Here is a 26,824-nt window from a genome sequence, read left to right as displayed (position 1 = left end):
CAATGGTTTCATCAAGGCTTCAATTTGACAGTATTTCCTGGTCTAGAGAATTTATAGGGGAGGGTGACTCAGACATCGTGCAACATTATTGATCATCCTCAAGTTGCCCCTCTGTTATATCATGAAGTGGTGTAGTGATGACGCATGTCCAAGGTAAGATCAGCTCCACTTGCACTAGAGGTCCAAGAGTGCTGTAAGACTGTTATGTATCGCCAAGTTGTCGTTTTGGAGTTGTTGCTGGTCACATGGGCAAGGTCCCCACCCTCCTCAATCAAATCTGAATCTCAGCATTGTCATCTTCTGGTGTCAAGTGTGGAGTGCTGCTGTACTTCTGGTAGAACAGCAGAAGTTATTGTTGCTTTTGCAAAAATTTAATCAGTCACCACTCAAACTGACAAATCTGATCTCAGCTTTTAGTGGCACATAGAGCCAGACTACCAGGTCCCAAGGAGGTTGATCAAAGACACATCCTGACTCTGATGAAGCGAAGGACACAAAACAAAGGTAGGATCTCGTAGAGAAGTAGATACACCACTGTTGTAGTTGATGGGCAATAAACAAGACCTCTGCAGCCTGCAGGGCTGAAGAAGAATATAGGAACACCAAGTTCAATGCAAAGGGATGGGCTGTAGGGAAGGAGGCATCTGTTACTGAAGCTATCCTTGACTGCTTCAAATATGTAGGTATCCATGTTTGTACAACAGGAAGTTGGAATGAGCTTAGAGTGAGGATTGCAATTTTATCCATTCATGATGGCTATGGAACACCCCAGTTTGTGTTTGAGATGGCTATTTGAAGACAATCAAAGACCCTGTGCGGAAAGCCTAGCCTCTCAAACATGGTCAAGAGACTGAGTTGAATGTGAATGATACAATGCATGACGAGCACCCCTCAAAGATTCAGCATACTTGAAGCTTGAAGCTCCAGGACTGAAGGTGATCCTAGCAAGTGGTGTGGTAAGAGGTGTAAAAGTTGATGCTGGTAGATACATCAGATGCAAGGTGGTGCGCACATGTAAGATGTCTGAGGGACTGTTAAGGTCATACTCAAGGGATAACTGGATCCAAAGGGCTTCGGCCTCAGCTCATGTGCTGTGCCCCTTACCTGAGTATTGCCCCTTATTTCAGGAAGGCAAGACTAATGCATCCGGAAGGTTGAACGAGTATCATAACAGATCCAGATGACTTCCAGATGCAGGATAGGTATTGTAGGGCTAATCCGGATGAGTCCAGACTAGAAACTAACGGTAATAGACTGTTGGAGACAGAGGCAGATACAAATAGACTATAGGAATCAATCCTAAGTCTTGGAGGATGGGAATGAGTAGAACTAAGATGATATTCGAACTGAGGTGCTACAGAGAGTTACAGGAGGTTATATACTATAGGTATCTAACGGAATGATCAATCAGCAGGGTCCGAGGCTATGTACAAAGCATATGGGTAGTCTATTGGTAAGTAGAAATGGATCATGAATCATGAAATGGAAATGAAACATAGGTAATGGATCAGGGAGCAGGATGGATATACAGATAACCGAAATACCAGAGTTAGGGGGTTACCAAAAGGGGACAAGCACTGGTTGTGGATTCAGATGAGTTGTGGACCAGACTAAACAAGTGGACAGATTGAATGACAAGATGTTGGAGGGAGATAAGATGTGGATAGGATCAGAGATAAGATGTGGATCTGAGATGAGATAAGGGTCAGATCTGAGATCCAGATATGCAGATATGACAGGGACCCAGAAACACCTGGCATTCCAGGGGGTTTCAGCAAAAGGGAAGTGTGCTGAAGATAATGCCTTTGACTTATAGTAAATGATCTAGGAGCAGTGTTCATAATCAAAGCTATCCTTAGACTGCTTCAGATGGGTATGGTCCTGTCCATACGATAGAAAGTCAGAAGGGACAAGTGCATGCAAGATCTGCAATATAATAGTACTAACACCTCTGTGACAGTCATGGAGCACAGATTGAGTTCATGCTGAGTTAAAGACAATAAAGGACCCCATGCAAAAAGCCAGGCCTCTCACACAAGGTCAGGATACTGAGTTTACTGCATATGTAATTATATAGGTGGCACAAGAAGCCAAAGAGCAAGCCGAGAGAGAAGCTGCTCAGGAATCCGGGAACATTGTCATTCCAAGAATCCAAGTCAGTCATGGAGGAGTTGGTTAAGGAACCCCAGGTCAACATCAATGTTACATGTCTGAGGAGGTTTGAGGAGGAAAATTTAAGAAGAGAAGTTGAGAGAGAAGCTACTTAGGAATCCAGGAACATTGTCATTCCATGAATCCAACAGAGTCATAAATAAGATCCAACCACATCATGAAGTCGGAAGAAGTCACTTTTTCAGCTATCACTGCTGCATCATGTAAGTGGCACATGTCTAGCTATTTGATATTATTATTGCCAACTAACCATTTCCTATGCCAGTTGAGGCCTCATAAGGTGTTGTTTAGAGTATATTACATGCCAGGGGATTCAGGTGTTTGGTGGTTTTGATGATATATGTAATATGTAATCTGGCTGTATTATGTAGTTGATAGTTGTAGGTGCCAGTGAACACCTTATTATCTAATTGCCACATGTATCACAACCACTGGGTGCAAAGAGAAGTACGAAGGTTGAATTAGTAGTACTGTCTGATTTGGCACTTGGCTAATCCTCCTAGTTGTGATTATCACTGAGATCTCAGCCTCAAGTTGGCCTTGAGTCATGGAGTGTAAGTAGCACAAGCTGTGTGGTGAATGGGTGCAATAAAGAATTATGGCTCAACTTGGGCTTTTCTGCCAGCTGACACCCACTTAGTCCCTGAATCAGGAAAACATTCAACAATGGCATGGTTATGAATGAGGAATCAATGCATGATGAACCAATTTAGTTAGCTTCCCTGAATGTTTCCACAAGGAATATGGGTGAGAACAGGTGAGAACTTCACACAGTGAATTTAATTGATTGCTACTGATCAGTATCCAACTCTCCCTCTCCTCTATACACCCAGTGTACTTCTAGCCAAACTGTCTTCTCGCATTCACAATAGTTTCCAGAAACCACTGTCCATGGGCATTGAGGATGTCACCAGCTCAATACCCCTCAATGCCCAATGGCGTCTCTTGTTCCTAGTGCAAACCACGACCAAGATCAAGGTTTGGGGCAAGACTGTTGGAATTCCAGACCTGTTTTTAGAATTCCAAGACACCAATGGTGATGTGAAGGCATTCTGGGTCATCAAAGTCACCTTCACACAGACCAACAAAGACATTATGACAAAAATCCAGGGTTACATGAAAAAATGCAAGGATCTTGTCTCAGTGACCATCATTGATGCCTGCAAGTTACACCCTTACCAAAAACCCAAGGACACATTGGCAGTGGCAGCGTGGGCCCAGGAGAGAGATGTGCTCACATTTATGGAATGGTGCAATGATGATGACATTCCAGCCTATGGGCCAGTCATGTCCAATGTCCCATATCAGTGGGCCTCACCATTGACAATCACAATTAAGATATGGGTATGAACCCCTGCTGGCGGGTTCTGCAATGATGAGGAGTATTATGGAAGTGTAGTATATTGTGCCAATACTATTACCAGTTGCACATTTGAAGTGGACTAACACTGACACCACAGCAAATCTGTCCATTGCTAAGTGATATGGACCACTTAAATCATCTCAACTCAGTGCATGCTAGAGGCATGAAAATGATTCAAGATAAAATTCTTGCTCACATTGAGGAGTGCTGTGAGCTGGAGGAGGATTAAATTAGGTATGATCCATCTTTGAGCTGCAAGGACCTACCCCACCAACTTCACAGTGCCCTGCAAGATTGGACACCTGCAAGTTCAATGTTTGAATGAGACCATGTTATGGATCACATGTCCAGTGTGGTGTGGCTCAATGGGTATGAACATTACAGTGAATGGCATAGTAACTTCCTAGGTTGAAGATCATGGAGATAGGGGTATGGAAGATCATGGAGAAAGAGATGTGGGACTCCTTGATGCACTTGGGTGATGAGGTTTGTTTGCCTGGTTATCTCCATCATACATTTGTCCTTGTCAGTGGCTTGACTAATGCATGTAATTGCAATCTTCCTATAATGTTTGTTGTCATATTCATCTTTGTGCCTATTGGACAGGACACCTAGTGTTCCTCCAATCAAGTGCTGGTTTGGAACCAGCTGAGACAGGCCCCTCAGCTGGAGACAGCCTAGCTGTCACGACTGAGGGCATAGACAGTAGTAGCAGCTACAAAATAGTGATTGCACTAATGATATGCAGGGACTAATATTCAAATTTCAGCTGCTGTAACATTGGGAAAGCTGGAGAGTTAAGGACAGCTGAGCTGTCCTTCCTCTCAATGATTGTGCCCATTGGATGGGACATCTGATGTTCCTCCAATCGAGCACTGGTTTGGAACCAGCTGAGATGGGTCCCTCAGCTGGAGACAGCCTAGCCATCACCACTGAGGGTGCAGACAGTGGTAGTAGCTACAAAATAGTGGTTGCGCTAATGATATACAGGGACTGACATCTGAATTCCCATTCCCACAACATTGGGGAAGCTGAAGAGTTGAGGACAGCTGAGCCGTCCTCCTTCTTGACAACAAAGAGTTTCATTGAAGTCGCTTTTAGTCCAAGTTTCAGTTTATGTAATCCCTGACAAACACAAAGATTCCCATCACCAAACACATAGAAAGCTGTGCCAGATTTTTCCACAGCTCAGCGCTTGAAGTTGAACCCACAAATTGACCATCATCTGGTTATGGTATAGTTATTGTCACTTAACTTTCTTCCACAACTCCAATTCCCATACCCATACTATCATTTGAATCTTGGAATGATGATGTTCCTGGGTTTTAGACTAGCTTTCCATGATGATCTTATCTATAACTCTGTTGGATTCTTGGAACAACAATGTTCCTGGATTCCTAAGTAGCTTCTCTCTTGAACACTCCTCCATGACTGACTTGGATTCTTGGAATAATAATGTTCCCGGATTCCTAAGTACCTTCTCTCTCAGCTTGCTCTTTGGCTTCTTGTGCCACCTATATAATTACATATGCAGTAAACTCAGTATCCTGACCTTGTGTGAGAGGCCTGGCTTTTTGCATGGGGTCCTTTATTGTCTTTAACTCAGCATGAACTCAATCTGTGCTCCACGACTGTCACAGAGGTGTTAGTACTATTATATTGCAGATCTTGCATGCACTTGTCCCTTCTGACTTTCTATCGTATGGACAGGACCATACCCATCTGAAGCAGTCTAAGGATAGCTTTGATTATGAACACTGCTCCTAGATCATTTACTATAAGTCAAAGGCATTATCTTCAGCACACTTCCCTTTTGCTGAAACCCCCTGGAATGCCAGGTGTTTCTGGGTCCCTCAGACATCTTACATGTGCGCACCACCTTGCATCTGATGTATCTACCAGCATCAACTTTTACACCTCTTACCACACCACTTGCCAGGATCACCTTCAGTCCTGGAGCTTCAAGCTTCAAGCATGCTGAATCTTTGAGGGGTGCTCGTCATGCATTGTATCATTCACATTCAACTCAGTCTCTCAACCACATGTGAAAGGCTAGGCTTTCCATGCAGGGTCTTTGATTGTCTTCAAATAGCTGTCTCAAACCTGCACACCATTTTCAACCACCCTTAGTCTCCCAACCCTGTGTGAGAGGCTAGGCTTTCCATGCAGGGCCCCTGATTATCTTCAAATCACTGTGTCAAATATGAACTCAACCACTCCATAGCCATCACAAAGGTGTAAAATTGTGGACCTCACTATAAGCTCATTCCAACTTCCTGTGGTATGAAGATGAACCCTACATGTCTGAAGCAGTCAAAAATGACTTCAATTACAAATGGTTCCCTTCCTCAGTACTGTCCCTTCAAGTTTATGTTGAACACCAGGAATGCTCAGTGTTCCTGGATCCTTCATATCCCCCATCTACAGAAGTTTTTGGGCAATATCCCCTTCATATAAATTATAACAGGAGCATGTCTAGTTCTCTACAAGAGGTTACCATCCTTTTGTCCTCCAAGGTGAGTACCCCAATGATCCTTCCATCATGCTTCTAACTAAAGGGGATTTCTTGCCATTGATGAGCTCCTATTTTTTCATGTGACTGTAGCAGATGCTGTAGATTCAGTTAGATGAATGATTGCCTAAGCCCAAGATAATTAACTGTGGATGCAAAACCCCCATATTTCAGCAAGGTAAATGAGTGACCACATTCACCCTCACCCACTAGAAGGATTTGAACTTAATTTATTCCTAGTGAGGGAAGGTCCAGGTGCAAGTTGGTGACCCAGAGTGAATCAAATGAAACTATGATCCTTTGTTCAATAGAGGAAGCACCACCTTCCTGATTCAAATGCCTGATGCCATATGGCAACCAATGTAACATGTTTATATTGTCTGCCCTCATCTCTATTGGGTGTTATGATCTAACCTCATAGCCATGTATTGTGGAGTGCCTTCATCTTAGTCTGGCATCAGGGTTGTGCATCATTGCCATCTTACCAGGTATAAATGTTGAGCAAATAAAAGTATCGGCATATCTAATATCTGACTTGATGTCTCTCACTTGCTCCCTGGAAATGCTGTCCCAGTATATGGATGATAGCTACACTGGCCCAGGTTCTGTTCTTTCTGTACACATGCAGTTCCCAGTACCCAAACTGCCATACATGAAGGAGTTTGAGAATCTGAAGAGTAAGCTGCACTGCTCTGAGCACCAAGGAGAGAGCATGTTCTGCTGGGTAGACACCTCACAGAGGGGTGCTCCACACTACCCGATGTGCACTCAAGATTTACAAGAGTGGGCAAGGTACCTTGTACATATATACTTCATTGTCTGCAAGTTCATGCTCATAAAGATTAGTGCAAGACTGAAGATCCTGATGACTTGTGCAACACTCTGCCTGGTATTCTTCATTTCAATGAAATTCAAGAGATATGTCAGGCATGAACTGCATTGTCACTCATACATGTACCCACTGAGCCAATCATTCACAACCATATTCACCTCTCACCAGATGTTGTCAGCAACAGGGTAATGTCTGGCAGAGTATTTGCCAGACAGCCAGAGTGAGCCAGGGGCCTTATGCCTCAACCACTCAAGAGGACATATGCCCTTTTCATAGAGTGAAGTCATTACAGAAATGAAATTACAAGTTCGCACACCAGCACTGAAGCTGCATAAAGCTATACCTCAATGTAGTCTATACTATGTACTCTCTACACTCATCATGGGATCTATCTGTACTCTACATTCATTGTGGTTCATTTGATGTACACCCCTACTGAGGAGTAACAGGACCTAAAATGTTTGTGTAGAACTTTTTCCACAGCCTACTCTTGAGGTTGAATCAAAATGCTTCTACCCCAATACCACCCTGTGGTTACAATCAACTTACTCCCTCAGATTTCCCCCACCCTGTGCTAGGCTTTGCACCCTGTCACACTGTGTCATTGTCTTTGGCAGCAGAGTAGGTTACTGTGAGTCTTGGAATGAGTATGATGGCCTCTCAATAGCCATCATTGATGCACTAGTATAATGGGAAAAAAAACTTCCTGACAAAGGCATGTAATGCACATGGCAACCTACCACTAGATCCACATCACTGGCAAATTTGGTCTCAAGTTTTTCAATACTTTGTGTTCCCTCAGCACCACCTGTTGATCTGGAATTTGCCAATCCAGATGGTCAGATCTCTGCCTATCAGTGTGATTGTTTGCTAAGCCTTGTAATAGATTTATGCAAGCACATCATTACTGCCCTCAAGGAAGACTTGCAGGATGGTGTAGATATATGCATTGTATGAATCTAATGATGAAGCATTCAATTGTCATCTCAACTCTTTCTTCTATTACAGAGATTCTCCAATATTTCCAAAGCTGATTGTGATTATGTTATGCATGCTGTCGCATCACAAGATAAGCTTGTTTGAAGGTGGGCTACACTCACAGTTAATGAAATTGATACTAATAATGAGAACCTTCCCTTAGACCATCATATGCCCCCAATCTTCAATGATCCATTGCTGTCCAATGACCTTGCCACATTCATGACAGTGTTCTCATGTCAATGCACAAGTTGATGGAACTTACCATTGATTCACTACCCATCAATAAGCAATGGGGCCTTTATTTACCTGTGCGAATGGCAGCTTTTCTCAATGTATGTAGTAGGTGGTTAGGGGTACCTGACACTCTTCTCGAGTTGCAAGGTCCTGCTGGAGTTGTGCTGTTGTGGTGCATAGACATTGCCTCCTCAGAGGAGGGGGAGGAATTGATGTCGAAATTTCACCATTTCATGGAGAGGTGCAAGGACCTCCTCATGGTCACCATCATTGATGTCCACAAGTCGGCCCCTTACAAACAACCCAAGGATTTGTTGGATATGGAGTTGTCAATGGAGGGGTGAGATTTGCTTACATTTAGGGAGTGGTGCAGTGATTTAGATCAACCAGCTTTTGGGTCAATTATGTCTAGCATCCTGCATTGGTGGGTCAATCCACTGAAGATCACTATCAAGACCTGGCTCCATCACCCTGAGGGACAATTCTCTTTCAATGTGAAGCAAAGTGATAATCAGTATTATGCATGCTCTGTATGTTGTACTCCTATTAATAACAGTGTTTGGACTGATGCTGAACCCTACAGCAAATTTGTCCATATCCTACAATGGACACTGGGCATCTTGACTCAGTGCTCAAGTGGGACATGATGTTAATCTGAGAAAACCTTGTCAGTTACATTGAGAAGTACTGCAAACCAGCAGACGATCTCAGGTATGACCACCCTACAGTTACATAAATCCTTTGGTGATCAGTCTGATAGTGCCATCCGCAAATGGACACCCCTGGCTTGTGTCTTTGATTGAGACTTGATGATGAATTGTGTTTACATGGCCTCACTTCACAACAGGTATGACCAGTACTGTGAATGGCATGTCACATTAAAGCGCCAAGCATCTGGTATTGCGGAGCCAGGGACCCAATCCAACAGGTCTAACAAGAGGCTCAGGAGATCTTGATGGAGTCCCAGGATGAGTGAGATACAGCATGTTTTTCATTCCCATTATATTTTCATTTCCATATTTCTTATTGCCCTTGTTGTAACTCCATGGATGTTGTACAGCATGTAAACCAGTATACAATACTGTCCTACCAGTACTCTGACCTGTTATGTCTGCTCCATTGGTGTGATGATGATATGAAATACTTATACTTACAGTACAGAACAATGCAATGGGTTTTCATTTGAACTACTCAATCTGATGTGTATTTTAGCAGGACTCAGAGTATGCTTCCCCAACACCCAACATTGGTTAGTGCCAAGTGTAAATTTCATTGTTTAAATCAATTTAGTGGCATGACTCAGGTCGGCACATGCTTACATAATGCTGTCATAATGAAGGTTCTTGCTATATGCAGTAGTCATTTTTTGTTCATTGACAGGATGTGACTGTCCCTAATTCTTGAGCCTGTTCCCCAATGACAACACTATCACATCTGAATCAACTTCTACAATTTTGGCAATAACCTCTTCTACTTTGTTGCCAAGAGTAAGGACAGCTTGGCTGTCCCTAACTCTTGAGTTTTACCAACATTGCAGCAGTGGGAAGGGATATTGACTGAGATCAGTGCAGCCTCTCACTTTATAGCTGCTAGTACCACCACTGTGCCTTCTTGTAGTCGCAACAATTATCAGGCTGTCTCTGACTGCAGAGTGCCGCTTCTCAGCCCCCTGGGCTCAATTGGGGGGATGCCAAGCATTTTATATAATGGGACATGAACATGAGAATAGCTAGTTTTGTCCCCTCCTTAGCTTCCTAGCCTGAAGAGATCAATGGATATCTAGGCTGTATTCAACTGCACAGTGCCTTCTCAAGCCACTCTAAGCTACTGGGGCCCAATTGGAGGAATCCAATGCTACTTATCAATGAACCCTTCACTTTTTTTGCAAGATATGGATTTGCAACCTAGACCATATGTCCCCACATCACACCACCCTTCACATGGTCATCATACCATGAGGATCTGTTCAGGATAAGTTGATTTGGCCAACTTCTGAGCCAACTTCAGATTTTTTTCAATGGAACCTTCGCACTCCATGATGGAGCTTTGCACAGCATGACATAGACATCATTACTTGCTTATAATGGTGAGATCAGGTGCTGCCAGCCATCATGGCTCCAGCAAAGCAAAAGAGGACTTCAAACAACAGTGTCTGTGTTATGAACTAGGATAGTTCACTCAACAGACAACTCAATAAGAGTTTTAGGACTTCTGTTGAGATTTTACACAAGACGATAAGTCAAGTGTTCGATGTAAGCTAAGTCAGAAGGAGTGCTTCTAACTTAAAGTACAATTCAGGTGACAAGAAATTGGAGGTCTCAAGTGAAGGATATTCCAGGAAAAACCTAGTAAGATTGAAGTAAAGAACTAAAGCATACAGGAGGACTATTTATAGTGAACTACTGTGCTTTAGGGTAGGCATGTGAATGGATGAGTCAGAGATAAGGGATGCATAAGTGATAGCAAGAATAGGTCATCTAGCAACAGCAGTGGCGATTGTGATGTAATACAAAGTAAGAAAAGGGAAAATGAATAGGGGCATATGTGGTTGTAACATTACCCCTTGGTTAGGAATAAAGTCACCGACTTTAGTTATCCTGATTAGCCCAATAGATTGGGTCAGTGTCATAGTTAGAGTCCAGCAAGTTGTTTTGTTCCTCTGTAATAGTAAACAATTTATCAGCTATCTCGGCAGCGTGATAAATAGCATCCTGCTCAATCTCCCAATGAGCAAGGGCTTCATAGAAACCAGTGTCAGTCCAAACCAGTGGAATGACTGCTTTGCCCTTCAAGTCTTCACAAAAGACCAACAGATGCCCAGGTGCATATTCTTTGCAAACCTGGCAATGGTACGCTGGACAGTTCTTATGGTGATGTCCAGCAGTGCGACAATTATGACACATGACGTTGTTGATTGTTGCGGTTTTTACAGTGGTGACAGTGGACAATTGTGCTGGTGGGGAAGGGGATCTGGATTGTCATTTACAATTTCTGTGTGGAGAGGCTGACACTATTCATTTGGCGATACAGGCAGATCTGCACCTGGTGGGGTACTGACATGTAGTGGGTGCGATGGGGGCAGGAGAAGGAGAAGCTGGTATGTCAAGTACAGCAATAGGAGGGATACCATCATCCGAATGCTCAGTGGTAGCTGTCAGAAGAACTGGCAGTGGGATTGGAATGGCAATGTGTGGGGATGGGGGTCACACAACTGGGTTTGTAGCGATCCATTCAGTGACAATGTGAATAGCCTCTCTGATAGCCTCCTTAGTATCATCAGGCAACAGATGGATTGCAGTATTACAAATGTGTATATGAAGATGGTAGAAGATGGTCTTGTGGCAGTCATCATCAAGAAGGTTAGCGGTGCATTCAATAAGGCTAGTGTCTCTGATGATTCAGATAATAAGTCCGCTAGAGATTGCCCCTCTTTCTCCTAGGAGATGATCTATCTCAATAGCGTATTGTTGGGACGTGATGGCAGATTTGAATAAGGCACTGGTCTCAATTTTATCAATGATTGTGAAGTAATCAGTGAGGGTAGAGTCACTGGTTAAGGTAGAGTCGGTCAATGGTGGGGAAGTGACTGGGGAAGGTGTGTTTTCAGCAGTGGCGAGGTTGGTGATGGTGGCAGTCTGGTAGTCAGTAGGGGATAATGGGTGAGTGATGTTTTTGGATACAGTGTTCATAGCAGCAGGGAGTTCTTTGATGTGTTGGATGCAGAGGTGTAAGTATTCAAGAGACATTGTTCTAAGATTACAATCGATGGGTCTTTTTATATGTGGAAAGGACATCAGCGGCATTATCGAGGTTCTCTTCCGGAATCCATTCATTACTGGTGGAGGAGTATCCTTTCCAGGACACTAGATAGTGTCTCCATTTACTTGTTCCTTTGTGTGATAAGATCACATCAATCTCATATTCTTCTTCATTATCAATGACATCTGGGGGAGGATCATGGAAGTTCGTGCCATGGATTTCTGTCTCATGATAGGATGATAGCTCGGAAGCATGGAATGTGGGGTAAACTCTCCATTGCAGTGATAGTTGGAGTGTGAACATGATGGGTGATAGCATGGCGATGATAGGGAAAGGGCCATATCACTTTGGCATAAGCTTCTGTGATGGTAACTGCATGATTAGGTTCTTTCCTGATAACCCAACCTTATCTCCTATTTTCTATGGGTGGTACTTCTGCCTGTGCGTTTGTTCTGCCATTCACTGCATAGCAAGGTCGTGGCAAGAAAGCACTTCTTCTCTTGATTTCTGAAGTAGATGGAGTTGATCTTCCACAGCAGGTACTGTAGAATCAGGAAGGGTGTGTGGGAGAGCTCTGGGTTCATATCCCATCATAAGGAAGAATGGGGATGCATTTTGTGAGTCATGTTTTCAGTGATTATGGACAAACTCAGCCATAGGAAGGTGCTCTACCCAATCCTCTGGGTGATTGCGGCAGTAAATGTGGAGATAAGTCTCTAGTTCCTGGTTGAGATGTTCAGTCTGTCCATCAGTCTGAGGATGATAAGCGGTGGATGCAGCAATGTCGTATTTTAAGAGTTTAGCAAGGGCTTTGGAGAACTTTGATACAAACTGTGGTCCTCAATCAGATATAACTTTCTCATGAAGACTGAAGTGGCAATAGATGTATTTGAAAAACTTTGAGGCAACACCTTCAGAAGTGATGGTTTTTGTACAAGGGATCAGAATTACCCCCTTCATAAGGCCATGGTCAACCATGACCATGACAGAGTCAAAACCTGCGCATATGGGGAGATTGGTAATGAGATCAATGGAGACTTGGGCAAAGGGTGCAGAGGCAACTGAGGGGATAGGAACAAGTGGGGGGGTCACAGGGTGCATGTCAGATTTCATTTGCTGGCAAAGAGTGCAACCATCAACATATTTCTGAATATAGGAGCCCATAGAAGGCCACCAAAAGTCATGTTTGACAAGCTCCTCTGTCTTAAAGCAGCCAGGATGACCAGCAGAAGCATGGTCATGACATCACTCCAGAATCAGGTGTCTTCCAGTGGGGCGGATGTAGGCACGATCTTTGTAATATAAGATGTCTTCTTTAATTGTCCAATCAGTGAGTGCAGATTTCATAGGGGGAAGCGATAAGCCATCGAGGGCATCTGCAGCAGTGTGGAAGATTGGGTTGGGATCAGAGGGGTCAGGATTTGCGAGTGTGGTCATAAGCTCCATGTCAAGAAGTCATACAAACATAGAGTCTGGGTGGAGAGTGACATCATCATTGTCACCCTGTCCGGTTCCATGATCAGGACGTCTGGAGAGTGCATCAGGGGTGGTGAGTTTAGTTCCAGCAACGTGATGGAGTTCTATGTTGTAACAGGAGAAACAGGAGAGGAGGAGCTGCCAACGTGCTTGGCAATGAGTCAATTTCTGTGTGGTACAGAAGTAGAGCAAATTCTTATGATCCATAAAGACAATAACTGGATGAGGGTTTCCTTTGAGGTAATGATGCCATTTGGTGAGGGTGTGGATAACAGCGAGAAGTTCACGATTGAAGATCTGATAATTTCTTTCAGCTGGGTTCAGGGTTTGGGAGAGGTATCCACATGGATGGTAGACTCCATTTTCATCAGTCTGTAGCAAAACTGCTCCAGTAGCAATGAGTGAGGTGTCAGTAGTGATGGCAAACTGCCGACTAGGATCAGGGTTCCGTAATACTGGTTGCTTCAGAAAGCATTCCTTAAGCATGGTAAATGCCAAGGTACATGGGTCAGACCAATGGAATACTGTATCTTTCTTGGTGAGGTTGATCAAGGGTCTAGCAATGTCAGAGTAATGAGGGACAAAATTGTGATAGAAGTTGCAGAACCCAAGGAACAACCAAACTTCTTTCACCATAGTAGGAACTGGCCAATCTTGAATACCATCGGTTTTGGCGATATCCATAGTGACACAACCAGGACGAATAATCATTCCTAAATATTCAACTTCTTCAGCATCAAAGGTGCATTTTTCTGGCTTCAGGAATAGACATTCAGCATGAATTCTTTCTAGGATGCAATGGGTTCGAGAATGGTGGGAAGGGAGGTCGTTCAAAAAGATACAGATGTCGTCCATGTAAATGACCAACCATCCTTCATTTATTTCTTGTTGGAAGGTCCAATTCATGTATGCCTGAAAGGTAGTGGGCAAGTTGCAAAGACCAAAAAACATGACATTAGGTTCGAAGAGGCCATACTCAGTGGTAAATGCTGCTTTCCAATGATCATCAGGGTGAATTCAGATGTTATTATATCTGGAACAGACATCCATCTTTGTGAAATATTTAGCACCATGTAATCAAGCAACCAGGGACAATGGGAGTGGGAGAGGATAAGCATTCTTCACTGTCCAATCATTAATATACCAATAGTCCTGACAAGGGTGTAGGTCACCACTTTTCTTTCCAACAAAGAAGAATCCACTAGCTTGTGGTGATTTTGACTCGGAGATGAATCCTTTCTGTATGTTTTCATTGATGAATGCTTTGACAGTGGTTCATTCTGCTTCTGACAATGGGTAGACTTTGGATGTTTTCAGGACAAAACCAGGTTTAGTCTCAATGTGATGGTCAATTCCAGGATGTTCTGGGGGTAACTGATTTAGTCTGTCTTTGGCAAAGATGTCGGCAAAGTTGTGGAGGTAAGAAGGGATGAGTTTTTCGAATGATTTCTTCTTTTGTTCAAGCCCAGCTGCTAATGCAAACTGCTGAGCTTTGTTACTGGTTTTGACGTATTTGATGGGCCATGACAAGGGTGTGACTGTGGGTTTTTGTTCTGCAGCACTGGTACCATCTTTGGTTAATGGGGTGTCCATGGGAATGTTGGTGATGACATGGAGCTCGGTAGCATTGACAGGGTATTCAACCAAAAATTCATCATTATTGAGATGATACATTGCGAGTTTGTGTACAGGTGGTGCATAGTCTGAAGTCCATACATTGTCTTTGGTATCAAAAGAGTCATTGTCATCATCAGGGATGGGGTCAAGGTTGGGTAAAACCGGGGATGCTTCTTTGTCAGGGATTTCTTTGATTGTTGTTTGAGGGAGTGGTTCTGGCATGGGTCACACAGGAGGTGCCTTTGGCAGCACTATGACTGGCATCTCTTCTTTCTTCAAATGGGAGTTCTTCCATGTTTTATCGATCAGGGTTTTGATGGTTTTCTGAAAGAGAGGAGGAAGGTTATTCTTCTTTTGTTCAGTGTCAATGTCTTCTTCTATCAAATCACTTTTCTCTGTCCAACTGAGTTCTAGAGTCTCAGCTTTCCACCAAATAATTGGGTCCATGGCATGCAGCCAAGGGATTCCTAACAGAATCTGATCACGATGGCTGAGTTTCGTAATGTTGAACTTTCCAAGCATGGATGATTCATCAATTTTCACGATTAGGACACAGTAGTGAGTAATTGCACCTCCTTTCGCATAACTTCCATCTGCTGTGGTAACTTGGAATGGTTTCATAAGTTTATGCATTCGAATTTGATGGAGCTTAATGAAGTCTTTGGAGATGAAAGTTCTGGTGGCTCCAGAGTCAACAACAGCAGTTGTTTCGACAGTTTTTAGACAGGTTTTGGAGATAAGGGAAATGGGAATGCAAAGTTCCTTTCTGATTCCTACACCTCGAACAAGTCTAATAGGTACATTGGAAGATACTGATGTCAATCCAGTCTTCCACATCAAAAATCCTCATTGATATGACAGACTTCCTCTTCATCTTCTTTGGCTGGTTCAGTGCGACACACTGGAGCTTTGCCATTCTTTTTCTTCGGGCAGTTACAGGAGATGTGGCCCTTCTGATGACAGTTGAAGCACTTGCCATTTTGGTAGTGTTCTGTCTTTTCTTCCTCTGTGAGGTGGTCAACCTCCATAGCATTGGGGTCATGACAATCAATAGAGGGTCTGGAAATGTAATGTTGACCAGTAGGTTTTGTGGTTGTGTGATTGTTGTTGTGGAATATTGCACCATGTTGCCAGTTACCATCAAGTCTAATTGCGGCTTGGACATATTTGTCGAAGTCCATAGGGATGGTTTCCATTTGATAAATGGTGTTACCAATTCCCTTCTTGAGTCCATCATTGAAGAATGTAATCAGGATGGCATCTTGCTTTACAGCAGCTTGTGCAGCAAGGGTCCTGAAACTGGCGATATAGGAAGTGAGGTCGCCCATCTGCTTCAGGGTTCAGAGTTTATTCATAGCAGTACCAATGGCATCTGCCAGTGCGAATGCTTCTTTGAACTTGGCTTCAAAGTTCATGAATGTTCTGTAGGATTTTGAGGTGGAGTTGTCTACTTTGGTGTAAAATGTTAATGCCCAGCCCATGGCACTATCTTTAGTCATATACGTGAGTGCAGTAATAACTTTTTTCTCATTGGTGTTGTAAACTGATGCGTTAACAGCAAAGTATGCTTTCACTGAAAACAACCATCTTAAAGCATGGTCAGGGCTTCCATCATAGTTTTTTGGTGTTCCAGCTTTAAGCTTGGATGAAGAGCTGGACATTCTGATACTGGGATGTGCAGAAAGATTTCGGGGTAATTGTTCTTCTGGGAATCTGTCTGCTGATGTGGTTGAATGTTGGTCAGGTTCTGTGGTTACAGGGGATGGTATCTGTCTCTCTGTTTTCTGTGATATCCAGACCTTTGGCCTCGTGATATTCTTCTTCTTCTGGTTCTGTGGGGATGTCATTTGGATCACTCTCCCACCAATACTTTCTAACCCAAGGGGTTGTCTTGCTTTGAGCTACTGGGGCCTCCCTGGATGGAGAGGTTTGATTGGGACTTTAATCTTTTGTTATGAACTAGGATAGTTCTAACAACAGATGACTCGATAAGAGTCAGGACCTCTGCTGAGATTCTACACAAGATGATAAGTCAAGTGTTCAGTGTAAGCTAAGTCAGAAGGAGTGCTTCCAACTTAAAGTATGGTTCAGATGACAAGAGATTGGAGGTCTCAAGTGAAGGATGTTTCAGGTAAAACCTGGTAAGATTAAAGTGCAGAACTAAAGCATACAAGAGAACTATTTATAGTGAACTACAAGTACTTTAGGGCAGACATGAGAACAGATATGAGTCAGAGATAAAGGACGCATAAGCAATAGCAAGAATAGGTCATCTAGCAATGGCAATGGTGGTTGTGATGTAATACAAGGTATGAGTCAAAGATAAGTCTAGTGGTGGCATCATGCGGCTCGTGACATAATACACAGTAAGAGAGAGAAAATGAATAGGGGCATACATGGTTGTAACAGACACCAATGAGCACACCTTGAAAGCCTTAAGATGGATTCACCATACACACTACATCACAGCAATGTATTTTACACTGAATCAGCCACATGTCAACAATTGCGAACACTGATACATTGAATGCATCTTTGATGATAGAACAATAAGTTCCTGCCTCAGGCTATACATAGCCAACATTTATATACATCATTTCTGATGACATTGGAGGATGATGGTGTGGTGTGGAATGTCTTGTCAGTATTGTACAATGGCATATGAGGAGTATCAATGACATCAAATCCTACAATGCAGTAAATGGGACCAACACTTGGATGAGTGCCATTCATGTAATAAGTTCTCCTCTTTCAAACTGATCCCCTTTGTATAGCAAGACAGGGATGGACTTCTGATTGGTGACTCTGAGATGTCCAGAGATTGCATGTGCTATTGCAGCGCTGATCCCAGCTGTTTCCATATCTACCACAGATGATATTGAGCCATTCTTCACTCTATATGCCTTCCCTTGAGTGACCATAACACACAAGGTGAGCAATGATCTCTTGAACAGTTCTAATCATCAATTGTCAGTGATAAATTTATGTAAACAATAACATACTGGTCTTACTGATTTGAGGTGACAAGTGCAGTATGGCAAGCATCATGCATTGCACAGTTATATATACATATATATTATCAATGTTGTGACATTTACATCTAACTTTATAGAACAATGCCTGCTTGCCCAAGAAGAACATGCTGAGGCTGCTTATCAGGAACTTGATTGGCAATCCAGTCAGGCATGCAAGTCTATGCTCCAAGCTGAAGAACTGGATGAGATTGCAGGTGATCCAAATGCAGGTGATGATGATGAGGATGATCTAGAAGAAGTACAGCATGGCAATTTTCAAATGCAGCTGCGAGGTGCATCGTGTATAATTACCAATATGAATCAGGCTGACTTTCAGCAGTTTCTGAAGACCCAAACCAGGATCTAGAAATATGACATGACTCCATAGGTCCTGATAAGGGAGAGGGGGAGGATTCTGATGGTGCTCTCAAAGCTCAACTCAGAGCTGAATTGAACACTGAAGTCAGAATTCTCAAGGCCCATTATGTTAAGAAGCTGAAGTCAAGTATTGGTGGGCCAACAGTCAGTACTGTCCTTGTTTGTCATAGCATTTTTGCTGACATTCACAGTTTGAGGCATACACCCCAACAGTTTTATATTCCAAACTGCCTCAGGCATGCTCATTGACATTGTGCTCACAAGCCACACCAACACTTCTGCACTTGTTACCTGCTGTGGCACCCATTCCAAGTACCCCACCCCATACATCACACCATCATAGTTCAAAGCCTCGAATGTTATCAGTAGCATTGTTAGCCAATCAAAATTGTTTATTTGTCATCATTGGTAACGAGCATGATCTTGATGAGGTAAACTATATATGATGCTTGAGGTGGCAGAGCCAGCCAATTAAAATCATTTATTAATTATCACTATCATATTTATTCATAAGGGACAAATAAGGGACAATAGATCTCGAGTCATGTCTCCAATTCACACTGTGTCTCAGTTTGACCACAGTCCACTTCACAATGATTTGGCCATAGCTGGCATTCAATATAAGGACCTTTATCAATCATCTTCTGCCAACAATTCTCTTTGCCATATCCCTGGTATCATCAGAATCTTGGAATGACAATGTTCATGGATTCCAAACATCTGTTGCCCATACCAATAATATTCTCTTAATTTTGGAATGATAACATTCCTGGATTCTACACTTTGTACCCATACTATTGCCTGAACTTTGGAACAACAATGTTCCTGAGTTCCATTTGAAGACATACCTATGAATTGGATGTGCATTGTGCAACCTTCCTGTTTCCAGTGGCTAGTGACAGCAAAATTGGCACAGTGGAATGTAGTCACCAGAACAGTGCCAGGACAGGCATACCTCTGGGTAGTGATCAATAGTGATGAACCCATGATAGGTCCAGTGCCACCCCTGGTCTTGAACAAGAATGATTGGTCTACAACAGTTCATTACTGGTTGGGCAATTGTCCATACTGTGCTTACATCCCTTGAAACCCTGGCAATAATGTCAACTTCCCTGTGGGTCATTGGGTCTCAGATTGGGGTGTTTGTAATCACCGCATGCATTGGAATTTAATGTTAGATATGGGCAAAATGATTTTTAGGATACGTGAGGAAGTGCAAAACATAATTGACACTCTCACCTTCACCTATAACCTCAAGTGCACCTTTCCCCCCACTCTCTCCTTATGCTGGTTAGGTGATCAATTCTATACAGAGGAGGCATTAGCTGCAAATGCTGCAGAAGCCTGATATCACATTCTGGAGTAGTATGGGTTCATAGTGTTTCACATCAAGAAACATCCTTGCTGGATAATGCATCCAAACTTATCAACCATCAGGGATTTAATAATCAGCACTGGTCTCGCAGAATGCACATATTGAGGGTGCATAGTAGACTTCAAGAAGTTGCCTTTTGAAGATTTGTTCATGCTTGTTGAACACCAAGTCCCAATCAACTACCAATGGTTTCCTTCAGATGCTAGCTCCTTTGACCCAAAAAATCCCAAGGCTAACAATTATGACGAACTTAGAAGACTGAGCAGTGAGTCTTCCCCACCGGAGGAACATTGAGTTAGTAGCAGCAGAGATAGGACCATGATCTCTAGGAGAGAGTACAGATGTTGGGCATACTGGTGCAAGACAAAGTGTGAGCAATTACCCTCAGGCAAAATATTTTTGTTATTCCAGGACATGTCAGATGATGCTGCCAAAGCCACCATCACCAATGTGGATATGGCAGTGGTGAACACTGAGCTCTCCCAAAATGAAGGGGAATTGTCCCCTGTTCATGTTGTTGAGGAATACACCTTTGTATCAGACCACAGCACACACAAGACCTTGCAAATTGCCCTCTCCCAGGAGGAATTAGACCTTGCAGGTAATTTTCTGCATGACCTGTGCCAAGAATGCCTTTCCTCTACCATAGCTGAACTGGCGCCACAGACTGTGACACACCACAGTCCATGTGCTTCTTCCCTGCCTGGTGATGAGCAAGTGATGCTCCAAGAAAGCAGTCCTTTCAGGAAGCATACACTCTCTGCTAGCGCTTCTTTAACTTCTGAGGCCAAGAGATATTGTGGAGTCTGGGACAATCAATGACCTGCCCAATGTGAACAACTCACCAGTGAGCCACCGGCTCTCCTCCAGGACCATCCACTACCAGATGTTGGTATGTCCCCCTCATCTGCCCCAGAGGTCCTGGAGGACACTCATTCATCAATGGATAGGATTCAAAATGCTGTCACAGTTTCATCCACACCCATACCCCAACCACTTTCTCAGTTATAAGTCTTAATATTTTCTTATGAGACCTTGCAGCACATTAATGACACTTACAGGATAAATGAGTTACAACTCACCAGACCACCAGTCTTCATGACCAGTGTCACTTTCCCCACCATTCCAGCCCAGTGTATGGGCCAATTAATCATAACATTTCGATCAGCCATATGCATTGCCTATGACATGTCCATCAATCCCAGCACCTCCCCAGCAAATTCCATACCAGGCCTGCTTAGGTCTGGAGCACCCTACCAGATCAGGGTACCATTTGGAAACATGACACCTCAATCGCCTGGCCCCTGACCAGCCTATCTAGCCACTTGTGATCAGTACATAGGCTTCAATCTTCAGAACCCCCAGTACTGGGACACTTACACACTGAGAGTCATAGAGTTGCTCAAGAAACCATTCGCTCATTGCTTTTTGTCACTCAGAGGAATATTGTGGCAGTTAGCTCTTCAGTTCAGTCCAGCCAACCTTATCACACAGGCATTAGTAGGCCCTTCTTCATACACTACTGCCTGGCAAAGAATGGACATGTCTGGCAGCCTTTGTAAAGACATTGCAATGCCAGCAGAAATAGGCATCCTTCTTGGTTGCAATCATGCAGGAACAGTCTCTTGTTGGCCCCCTTATGATTTCTGGAATGCATCCATTCAGTGGAAAGGGTCCTGGTCAGACAATAATGAGTTGTGGTTCCAATCACACCCCTCCAGTCTCTCAGCTTCCCACCCTGATGCCCTCCAAAACTGCCAAGAATGGAGAAAGCACTTCAAATTGGCTCCAGCAAGCATGTCAGATGATCTGGCCTATCACAGGTCTAATGCTGTCACTTGTCACATGTTTGGCCAACTGGGGTACCCTAGAGATTGTGACCTCTGCTGGGACCTGGCAAAATACAATGCTTAGCACTGTGTACTGTTTTCAAATCTGTGATGGTCTTGGAAGTTGTATAATGTTACATACAGTGGCTCAAAAAACTGTCTGCATGTTTTGACAATTTTCACTATCTATGATATTGTGTGAGAATGAACAAATGCCTCAAGGACATGCTTATAGTACATTGTAGTATGGCTTCAGGGCTTTCATTTGAGCCCTACACCGTGGGAATTGGTGGAGATATGGTGAAGATACAAGGCTCACAAAATGGTGACTCATGCGGACAGTTTTTTGACTCAAGTATTTTACAATAATAACCAGGTATTCTAGTATTTTGTATGACCTCCCTTGGCTTTAATAAGACAGAGAGAGGATATTATCTCTTTGAGCAGAGGAGATGGCTTTCATGGTGATCATGACTATGATACATGAGATATTCTGGTTTATATAGTTAGATATAGTCATAAAATAACATAATGACACCACTTCATAATTTATATAATAGTGGCATGATTTTTGTGGTGTCATAAATAATGATTTATATAGTTTTAATATACACTCAAAAACTGTCCACATGAGTCACCATTTTGTGAGCCTTGTATCTCCACCATATCTCCACCAATTCCCACAGTGTAGGGCTCAAATGAAAGCCCTGAAGCCATACTACAATGTACTATAAGCATGTCCTTGAGGCATTTGTTCGTTCTCACACAATATCATAGATAGTGAAAAATGTCAAAACATGTGGACAGTTTTTTGAGCCACTGTATATATATTAACAAATACCAATGCTACATTTGGTAAATGATAATGTTGGTTTTACATGTAAAATTTTGCTGATGGTCTGACAGAGCTCTCAGCCACCCTTAAAATCCTGAGATTTCAAGGTAAAATAAGGTTGGGGCTCTTTATAATTACCCAGTCTTTTCTTATAAAATCCCATGCATAGCATTTCTGGTTCCCTTCCCTTGAAATGTAGCTGAGAGCTCTAACTCTAACCCTACATTTCAACATTTATATTTGCAAGGGGTGCTTCCTAACAAGGCAGTGTGACCACTGACCATTGAGTCATCACAATCATGCTGCTCTTTGTCCAACTTTGTTGTCCCTTCCAAACTTGATGAGCATTTACCTGGGCAGACTCTCATGATAGTGAGTCTTGACTGTATATTCAAGCTCATCTCTCATTCTTTGCAGAGCCATTGATCATCAGTGCAAGCACTTCCTTTGCTGCCAGGATGCAGTTATGAGATACTACCCAAAGTTACCACCTGTCCTAAAGGGCTTGAGTATGTCCCTCTTCCATGGCTCCATGCATATTGCATTGTTGCCAAGTACTTAACAAGAAGCTTTGGACACTCTTCAATGGTCTTACACAGACCCACCATTGGCACATCCCCAGTAGATTCCTCCTCTCTTCACCCAAGCGAGTGTCACAAGTTGTTGGGATATCTCAATGGTCTGTTATCATCTAGTTTTTCAAGTGACAACTTAATTGATCCCTTGTGCAGACCCCAACCTCCAGTCAATTACAACGCATACATGGATGATTGCCTGTATCTTGCTTTGCAGAGGTATGTAGCACTCAAATGATGTTGAACAACCCCTGATTGTGCAATGCTGCAGCTCACTGGTGTCAAGCGCACTTTCGACAGGACAATGGCCTTTGGCTACCTGAAGAGAGCTGAGGTGACTGGCACTGATGGAAATGCCTCATACACATACCTTGGAACAATGATGTTCCTGGATTCTAAACTTCTGTTCCCCATACCCATAATATCATCTGAATCTTGGAATAATGATATTCCCACAATCCAATTAGTCTCTCTGGACTTCTCTTTGGCTCCTTGCAACATTCAAATTTGCAGTTCAGTCTGTCTCCTGACCCCATGTGAGAGGCCAGGCTTTCTGCACAGGGTCCTTGATTGTCTTTGAACAGCCATCTGGACTCCAGGAATTCCAAGTCATTGAATACCAATCCAACCCCTCCATAGTCATCACAAAGGTGTAGAGTTGCAGACCTCGCTCTAAACTTGTTCCAAATTTCTATTGTACGGACAGGATAGCGTCAATTATGGACAGTCCTGAAAAAAGTACTGCCCCTTTGTGCTGAACACCAGGAATGCTCAGCATTCCTATTCAAACCTCATGTTTTATGAGAAGTTCATCCCCCTAGGTAATTATAGCACCCCGGTGATCCTCTTGTCATACCTCACAACTCCCAATCATTTGTGTGACAGCTTACAATCACCCGGACCCAAGAGAGACATACCATGTCATATAAGTGAAGATGCAGAGCCCTAGCATTTGACTCAGGTGAACAATCACTCATTAGAATGGTCACAATCTGTACAAGGCTTTCTTGGCAGTAAACACATGGATCAAGGTTGTCAGTCAGCCCACTCATTCATCTCCCTGTTTGTACTAAGCCACTGGAGGCACACTGTTTGGATCGTCAGAAAAACACAAAGTAGGAGGGTGGGTTCAATGTTGCACACAAATTCTCCATCTGAAATGATCCCTGTCACACTATATTGTTGAGACTCAGTTGGATGCTCTATGACTCATGAACCACAAATCCCATGTACATCTCAAATTCACTCTATTCCATCACTCAAGGATCAGGTGCTTTGATGATGATGTATAATTCAAGGCTATCTACTGGCATCAGAAGCCTTGCCTCCAATGATGCTGCCATTAATGCAGGCAACAGCATGAGTCATATGAGGCAGATGGACCATGGACCATCCAAATTCCACATCCACATGCATTGTTCACTTGCAATTGCTAAGCAAGATATATATATATAGGGACTGCAAGCCTTTTGCTCTTCCTTCAGTTTACCTTCCACCTTTACACAGACTCTTGGAATGATGATATTCCTGGAATCTTTGTAGCTTCTTGTTGAGAACCTTGGAATGACAATGTTCCTGGGCTTTCAGTTATTCATTGCGAATTTGTTTATTTATTCTTCCCCCATGCCAAGCTTCATAGCCTTCCTGTCAATAACCTTGGAATGATGATATTCCTGGGCTTTCTGTGACTTGTCATGAATTTGTTGACTTCATTCTCCCCAACATTATCATGATGTCCAATGTGCATAGAGGACAATCTTCACCACTTCAGTGATTGGTAGACAAACAATCTTTGTGGTGGAGAGTGACCAGTAAGAAAACTGATGGTCAGGAGTATGTTTGGGTAGCCATCAATGTAATATACCCAAGGGTAGGACCAGCCCCTCCACAACCTGACATGAGAACAAACAAAATGTTCAGCAATGGAGCCCTCCAAGACCATGACTGGTCAACCACTCCAGACCACTGGGACAACTTGAGGCCATACCAACTGTGCATTCCTGCCAGCAAGCAGCCAAATACTTGACTGTTCCTGGATGGTAGTTGGATTGCCACTGCCTGGCCTCTAGGTGGTGATTGGGGCATTTCAGAGCCCAGAGGCTGGCACATATCTTCAGAGATGCACACTAAGCTTCTGGCAACTTGGGCAAATGCTGACATGCTCGTTGGCACAGTCATTTCAGCTTACAAGCCTCAGTACATTATCCCTGCAGAGTTGGGGCAGGGTTGGATAGACTTCTCATTCCTGTCCAAAGAGACATTAGCCACACAAGTCAGTGACACGCACCAACATATACTGGACCAGTATGGGTTCATAGTCTACAACTTGCATCAAGACCTGCATTGGCACACACACTCTGGCTTGTGGGGGCATATACTCAGGGTGACCAACACTGGCCTTGATTCCTGTTGGCCCATCAGATGCATCATGGATTTCAATAGGATGGATATTTCCGTCTCAGGATTGCATGATCTCATCTCTTGTGGTGTTCCTGTACACTACCAGTGGTTTCCCACCAATGTCATCTACTCCCACAGTCGAGAACATCGAAATTGATAAACACATGAAGATGGTTTCTGCCCTATCAGCAGCAATGCCAGCCCTGATGACAGGGGAGTCCTCCTCACTGCTGAATGAACCCATACCTGCCACAAAGGATTCTTTTCCAGTTGTAACATCGAATGTAGTGATTCTGGAGTGGGGCTCAGAGATGCATGTTGTATCATGGTCTGATGTTATGTTGCAGCATTGCATGTATATTATCATTGAGTGAGTTTATGGGTGAGCTGGACAATACCTCTGGGGTGTATAACCCCTTCACCTGTAAATTTATGAATTTATGAGTGCACCAGGTGACACTTATGTGATGGACATCCCCTTTGACAGCAAGTTTGTGTGTGTGCCAGGCAATTCCTACATGGTGTATAACCCCTTCCCTGGGCCATACCACCCAGATTATCTCAGCCATAATTTGACACTGCCAAGCATGGTAATAACCTGGTATGTATACCTCAAGGTACACTGTCCTGTTTAATCACCAATTTCATGGTGTCCAGTATGTCTGGACGAATATTGCAGCTCTGGCAGTGACATCTTGCTGATTGACTTTCATTGCCTCTTGACATAGCATGTCTCACAGGCAGGATTGTCTTCATTGGTGGTCTGTGACTTGAGAATGTCATGGCATGACATATAGAATATGTAAAGCCATGCAGTATTGTCTATTGGCATTTACATATCACAGTGATGTCTTTCTGCAATCCCATGTCTGCACCTCAACACTTGGCCAAAATTCATCCTGGTATTTGCTGAAGTTGGTCCCATTGAATTTCTCAAGAATGAGATTTTTACTGCAAGGCCTTGCAAACAATCTGAATCAAATATACTAATTCACAAATGACTAGATATATGCCAGTGATATGATGCATGCTTATTCAGTAATATATTCATCAGCAAAGGCATCCATCTGTGAGCCAAAGTGACCAACTGCTGATTGTAATGTCATGCATCAATGCAGGATGGTCATCTAGTAGCATGTACATGAATATACTTGGTAACAGACATACAGATCATACAAAACAGAACAAACAATGTGAAATATGCTCCTGGACCGCACTACTCATCTGTGGGATAAGTAATGGACATCTCCTATGCATTATCATTATGGGAATCCTAGTCAATGACCTGGTCAGTGGGATCCACCTCAGGATCTCATCAGTAGAATCATCTGAGTTGTCACTGGAGTCATTGTGTATCAGAATTGGCTTCCTTGATCTGTCCACTGAACCCCAGCCAAAAAACACTTGATGAGCTCATGGTCTATATTGTGTTCAGGTATATGAGGAAGAGCCATGAAATCCCTGATTCCATT

The 26,824-nt window shown here is 43.2% G+C and overlaps 3 protein-coding genes across 3 annotated transcripts; all 3 read left to right on the top strand.

Annotated features, from left to right (window-relative positions):
* Nucleotides 1–2,898: 2,898 nt before the first annotated feature.
* On the top strand, nucleotides 2,899–3,522 carry BJ212DRAFT_1485962 (uncharacterized protein; the record flags this gene model as incomplete). Its single annotated transcript, XM_041341053.1, has 2 exons — nucleotides 2,899–2,919; nucleotides 2,974–3,522. The coding sequence occupies 2 exons, from the start codon at nucleotides 2,899–2,901 to the stop codon at nucleotides 3,520–3,522; spliced, it is 570 nt and encodes a 189-aa protein (XP_041187714.1).
* A 3,063-nt stretch (nucleotides 3,523–6,585) lies between these two features.
* On the top strand, nucleotides 6,586–8,752 carry BJ212DRAFT_1303718 (uncharacterized protein; the record flags this gene model as incomplete). The annotated part of the gene is made up of 10 exons (XM_041333466.1): nucleotides 6,586–6,839; nucleotides 7,048–7,099; nucleotides 7,363–7,510; nucleotides 7,682–7,717; nucleotides 7,766–7,830; nucleotides 7,949–7,964; nucleotides 8,021–8,087; nucleotides 8,201–8,434; nucleotides 8,507–8,624; nucleotides 8,678–8,752. The coding sequence occupies 10 exons, from the start codon at nucleotides 6,586–6,588 to the stop codon at nucleotides 8,750–8,752; spliced, it is 1,065 nt and encodes a 354-aa protein (XP_041187713.1).
* Nucleotides 8,753–20,127: 11,375 nt separating this feature from the next.
* Nucleotides 20,128–20,724, top strand: BJ212DRAFT_1485955 (uncharacterized protein; the record flags this gene model as incomplete). The annotated part of the gene is made up of 2 exons (XM_041341052.1): nucleotides 20,128–20,517; nucleotides 20,584–20,724. 2 exons carry the CDS (start codon nucleotides 20,128–20,130, stop codon nucleotides 20,722–20,724), a joined length of 531 nt encoding a protein of 176 aa, XP_041187712.1.
* Nucleotides 20,725–26,824: the final 6,100 nt, after the last annotated feature.

The sequence above is a fragment of the Suillus subaureus genome (assembly GCF_016647635.1).
Source record: "Suillus subaureus strain MN1 chromosome Unknown BJ212scaffold_47, whole genome shotgun sequence".
Classification (NCBI taxonomy): domain Eukaryota; kingdom Fungi; phylum Basidiomycota; class Agaricomycetes; order Boletales; family Suillaceae; genus Suillus; species Suillus subaureus.
The sequence above is the reverse complement of the archived record's forward strand: the minus strand, read 5'-3'. Positions and strand labels throughout refer to the sequence as shown.